Source organism: Elephas maximus, chromosome 9 (assembly GCF_024166365.1).
Source record: "Elephas maximus indicus isolate mEleMax1 chromosome 9, mEleMax1 primary haplotype, whole genome shotgun sequence".
Classification (NCBI taxonomy): Eukaryota; Metazoa; Chordata; class Mammalia; order Proboscidea; family Elephantidae; genus Elephas; species Elephas maximus.
This window is the reverse complement of record NC_064827.1, coordinates 125677989-125683988: the sequence shown is the minus strand read 5'-3', so window position 1 is coordinate 125683988 and position 6000 is coordinate 125677989. Positions and strand designations below refer to the sequence as shown.

The 6000-nt window shown below is 45.2% G+C and overlaps 1 protein-coding gene across 1 annotated transcript in view; it reads right to left on the bottom strand.

The window, feature by feature from the left end:
* Positions 1 to 1402: 1402 nt before the first annotated feature.
* The window catches only part of LOC126082723 (putative serine protease 47), a 29968-nt gene continuing 25370 nt past the window's right edge, over positions 1403 to 6000 (bottom strand). The window contains exon 6 of the mRNA XM_049895583.1: positions 1403 to 1986. Coding sequence (XP_049751540.1) covers positions 1669 to 1986 — 318 coding nt within the window. The 3' untranslated portion in view covers positions 1403 to 1668. The remainder of the gene's footprint in view (positions 1987 to 6000) is intronic.

Genomic DNA, 6000 nt, shown 5'->3' with positions numbered 1-6000 from the left:
CTGCCTGAGCCTCCCTGACCTTGTGGGAAACACATGTGAACCACATGCTTTCACTAACCAACTAACATCTCAGGGGCCTGAACAACCTGCTATAAAATGTCATAACAGAATTATTCCCATAGTCAGGGGAGGGAATGCTTCTTTTCTCCCTTGCAGAGACTGCCAAATTGTTACGGCCAGGTGCTAGTGGTGGACATGCAACTAGGCATAGCGAATCCTCCCTGGCAGAGACCCAGTCAGAGAGAAGGTCAGAAGCTGTGACTTCTAGAAATGTCATACAGGTGTAGACACATGTAAGGCACTACCTTGGGGCCTCACAAAATTATTTTTGGGAGTTCTTTCCCCAAAAGAAGGTTTTAGTCAGTGAGACTTTCGTGTTAATGTGCATGCTATTTCATTTGTGCCCACTTGCTGCTTAGAGTCCAGGACATTTGGGCAATATCAGGACTGGAATGAATTTGTATGAGCCCTTTGAATGACACCTAGTACATACTGGATGTTCAATAAATGGGAGCTCCCCATTTTATCATGAGACCTGGGTGGGTTTCAATTCTGAGACATTCCTGGAGTCTTACTACATAAGGACTGTAAGTCTGAGACAGATTTGCAGGAAGAGTGACCAAGAACACTGCTTAGAGAGTTATTGCTAGACCAATAAGTCTTAGGTCAGAAAAGCAGAAAAGCAACACCAAACTCAAACAGCTGGAGGTGTGTGGACAGCACAAGTCAGGCTTGGCTTGGGGCCTCAAGCAAGAAGAAACAAGTTCATGTGCGTTGGGGAAGGAGGCAAGGGTGGACAGTGGTCTGGCTTCTGCAGACTTGGGGAGAGTGGGTCCTGTGGGGGCAAGTGAAGAAGGTGCTGAGAGTCCACTTCAGGAGCAGTGCTCTGAGTACTCCTAGTCTAAACTTTGGGTTTCAGCCTTATATCAGGACCATGCTCTGTCTGCCTCCAACCCACTTTCCCCAGCCCCACCCATATCTGAGAGCCCTCTATGCATGCAGGCCTAGAACCCCCCACCTTCCTCATCCACTGGCCTGGTGTTTTGTTCCCCAATTCAGCAAATGTCCCAAGCTTCTGGAACTTCCCCTTCCTCCATCTCAACTGCTCAGTCATTCCTTGTCCAAACCTGACATGTTGGCTTCTCTGCTTTGGTGAAGCCCTTGCTCCCATGCACTGTAGATACCTGGGAAAATGTCTGTCTTCCTCTGAAAAGTCACGTGCTCCCTGCATCTGTGTCTGCAGACCTCTAGCTCTCTGTAGAGAGGAGATCAGGTAGGTCCAGCGGGCTAGCTCCCTCAGTGTCTCTTTAGTCTGCCTCTGCCTGCTCCATCCTAGAAGCCAAGTGGTTGAGAGTCTCCCTGTGATTCCCATTCCCTTACACAGGGAATCAGACAGCTGGTATCCAAGGGAAGAGGGAGAGTGCACAAAGGAGCAGAGGGACAATGTAGATTGGAAGAGGGCTGCAAAAAGGCACAGAAGGAGGAGTAGGATGGGCCTTTTATTTGCTTTTGTTTCATTTTTTTCAGGTTTGGTTTGGGGAGTGGCAGGTGAGGGACAAGAAAACCAAGGAGAAGGAACATTTAGAGAGACTATGTGGAAAGGCAATGGAAGGTTCTTGCATGGAGATTGGGGTCTGGAGTAGATAGAAGGCTTAAGGAGTAGAGGGGTTACCACAGAGTCTGCCACAGGACCTTGAAGATAAATAGCAACAAGAGCAAGTGCTGTAGAGGCACAAGGTCTCTGCAGGGCCTGGGCAAGCAGGCAGATGCTAGAAGCCAGTGTGGAATTTGGGTCTGAGTAGGAGCAGAAGTAGGATCAGGAAAAGGTGTGACCCTTTTGATTCCATCAATCCAGTTGGCAAAGTAGGTGACCCTGGTGAAGACGCTGGGGTAGATGGGATGCTGGCAGTCCAAACCCCAACTGGCCAATCCCACCAGAACCCAGGTACTGATGAGCTGACAGACGAGGGGTCCCCCGGAATCACCCTGAAGAAAAAGAAAGAAGTTAGCATTGGGGATGGAGCTAGGGGTGTTACATATGATGGTTCTGAGACTATCAGGTGGCAAAGTAAGGGAACACGTGTGTCTTCATCAGATTCACATGAGTGACACTTTTTAAAAGTCCACACACTGTGGTTCCACCTGGATACCTATTGAATTAAAATCTCATAGGTGGGGCTGGAAAAGAGTTTCCAAAAGCTCCTGAGCTGCTCCTCAAGGTTGGTAGTCACAGATATAGATATATACCTGAAAGATATAGCTGTAGATATATATCTCAAAGATACAGATATAGATCAAGGGGCCAAGATGGATGACTAGGTAGACGCTACCTCGAATCCCTCTTGCAACAAAGACTCGGAAAAACAAGTGAATCGATCACATACATGTCAATCTACGAACCCTGAACAACAAACACAGATTTAAAGAGATGACCTGAGTGACAGAGACGGGGAACGAACAACTACGGGGAAGCAGAGACTGTTTTTGGAGCCTGGAGCCAGCGTCCCAGTCAGGTAACCTTGGCGCCGGGCTTAGGACTGGAGGCAGGGGAGCTGAACACAACATCCTGTGATGGCGCAAACACGGGGCGCAGCCCTGCCCCCGTGAACTGACCTCAGGAGGGGGCCCAGCCGGTCAGCGCGGGCGGCGTGGCAACACGGCTGCTGGGAGAAGTCGCCGGGAGGCAGCGACTGGTTTTGGAGCCAGGAGTGCAGCGTCCCAGCCAGGGAACCTTGACGCTGGGCTTTGGACTGGGCACAGGGGAGCTGAGCTCAGCATCCTGTCACAGCGCAAACACGGGGCGCTGACCTGCCCCACTGAACTGACCCCGGGAGGGGGCCCAGCCGGTCTTCCTGGGCGGCCCGGCGACACGGCTGGCGGGAGGAGAAGTCCCCGGGAGGCAGCGACTGTTTTTGGAGATGGGAGTGCAGTGTCCCAGCTGGGAAAACTTGATGGTGGGCTTTGGACTGGCAGCTGAGGAACTGACCACGGCTTCTGCGGGCCTGATCCTCGGGGGCAATCTCTACCCAGCCAGCACACATAGGCGACACACCCCTCGGGAATCTCAGATGAAATAGTCATCCCAAGAAAGATAAGTAACTTTGTCTATATTCTGGGGTGCTATTCTCACCTGTTTTTCTGAACCCTCCCCTCCCCTTCCCAGGCGGCTTTATTAACATTGGAATTTCCTGAGCCAGAGGGAGAACTGCTCCCCGGTTTTCTTCTCCCTTTTTTTTTGGTCTTTTCCTAACCCATTCTTCCGGCCTGAGAGAAGCAACCACAAAAAACCCAGGGACCAAAAATCCTTCCCTAATTGGACTAAAAACACAGAACCAGCTCCAGCCAAGCATATGTGATCCATATCTCGGGCTTTCATTCCTACAGGGAACAAGGTGGCTATTATAATGCAAAGGCATCTCTGATAGGGATCTGACTGCATTTTTTTTTTAGCGGATTTACTGGAAAAACAAGTTTCCCAGGTCTGATATCTCTGCGTATTCAACAGAGCCCTCACTGACCCACAACAGGGAACTGAGGACTGAAGCTCCCCCAGACCACCGAGCCTCCTGCCTTAGGGGCCTAAGGAGGGTGACACCTACCAATCTGTAGAGGTACTTGCATTGGGGGCCTAAGGTACAGCTCCAGAGCCCGCCCACCAGGTGCTTTAGGAATAGAGACACACCTACCCCACTGACACTTGGGGGAAGCCTGTCAGCATCCTGCCCCCCCTGGAGTAAGAACCCCAGCTGCTACTAGAATCTGGTGCACGCAACTATCACCACTACTTCTCAAGGTGGATAGGTGTTAGGGTGCAGCACACACTTGATGACCCAAAATCAGATTCTACTCAAGAATAGTGAGTGGACTCAGGCATATATATCTGGTAACAGCCCAAACCAGCTGGTAATAGGTCATAAGTAAGTCAAGGGCTACAACAATCAAGACAGCACAATCTAGTAGCCCCTCCACGTATATTGAAAGAAAACAAAACAAGATAAGACTCAGTGAGCAAATATAGAATAAATCACTACAATATCTTAGTGATGGCTCAGAGACAGCAGTTGATATCAAACCACACAAAGAAACAGACCATGACAGCTTCTACAACCCCCCAAACAAAAGAATAAAAATCTTTCCCAAATGAAGATACAATCCTGGAATTATCAGGTGCAGAATATAAAAAACTAATTTACAGAATGCTTCAAGACATCAGGGATGACCTCAGAATGAAATAAGGCAAACTGCAGAAAAAGCCAAGGAACACACTGATAAAACTGTTGAAGAACTCAAAAAGATTATTCAAGAACATAGTGGAAAAATTAATAAGTTGCAAGAATCCATAGAGAGACAGCATTCAGAAATCCAAAAGATTAACAATAAAATTATAGAATTAGACAATGCAATAGGAAGTCAGAGGAGCAGACTTGAGCAATTAGAATGTGGACTGGGACATCTGGAGGACCAGGGAATCAACACCAACATAGCTGAAAAAAAATCAGATAAAAGAATTAAAAAAAATGAAGAAACCCTAAGAATCATGTGGGACTCTATCAAGAAGGATAACTTGCGTGTGATTGGAGTCCCAGAACAGGGAGAGAGGACAGAAAACACAGAGAGAATAGTTGAAGATCTGCTGACAGAAAACTTCCCTGACATCATGAAAGACGAAAGAATATCTATCCAAGATGCTCATCGAACCCCATTTAAGATTGAACCAAAAAGAAAAACACCAAGACATATTATCATCAAACTTGCCAAAACCAAAGATAAACAGAAAATTTTAAAAGCAGCCAGGGAGAAAAGAAAGGTCTCCTTCAAGGGAGAATCAATAAGAATAAGTTCAGACTACTCAGCAGAAACCATGCAGGCAAGAAGGCAATGGGATGACATATACAGAGCACTGAAGGAGAAAAACTGCCAGCCAAGGATCATATATCCAGCAAAACTCTCTCTGAAATATGAAGGTGAAATTAAGATATTTACAGATAAACACAAGCCTAGAGAATTTGCAAAAACCAAACCAAAGCTACAAGAAATACTAAAGGAAATTGTTTGGTCAGAAAACCAATAATATCAGATACCAGCACAACACAAGGTCACAGAACAGAACATACTGATATCAACTCAAATAGGGAAATCACAAAAACAAATTAAGATTAATTAAAAAATAAAAAAAAATGCTCAAAACAGGAAATCATTGAAGTCAATATGTAAAAGATCACAATAATCAAAAAGAGGGACTAAATACAGGTGGCATAGAACTGCCATATGGAGAGGGATACAAGGCGATATAAGACAATACAAGTTAGGTTTTTACTTAGAAAAATAGGGGTAAATATTAAGGTAACCACAAAGAGGTATAACAATTCCATAACTCAAAATAAAAACCAAGAAAAACATAATGACTCAGCAAACATAAAGTCAAATACTATGAAAATGAGGAACACACAATTTACAAAGAAAAACGTCTCAGCACAAAACAGTAAGTGGAAAAATGAAATTGTCAACAACACACATAAAAAGGCATCAAAATGACAACACTAAACACTTATCTATAATTACGCTGAATGTAAATGGACTAAATGCACCAATAAAGAGACAGAGAGTCTCAGACTGGATAAAGAAACATGATCCGTCTATATGCAGCCTACAAGAGACACACCTTAGACTTAGAGACACAAACAAACTAAAACTCAAAGGATGGAAAAAAATATATCAAGCAAACAAAAATCAAAAAAGAGCAGGAGTAGCAATATCAATTTCTGACAAAATAGACTTTAAACTTAAATCCACCACAAAGGATAAAGAAGGACACTACATAATGATAAAAGGGACAATTGACCAGGAAAATATAACCATATTAAATATTTATGCACCCAAGGACAGGGCTGCAAGATACATAAATCAATTTTTAACAGAACTGAAAAGTGAGATAGACACCTCCACAATTATAGTAGGAGACTTCAACACACCACTTTCGGAGAAGGACAGGACATCCAG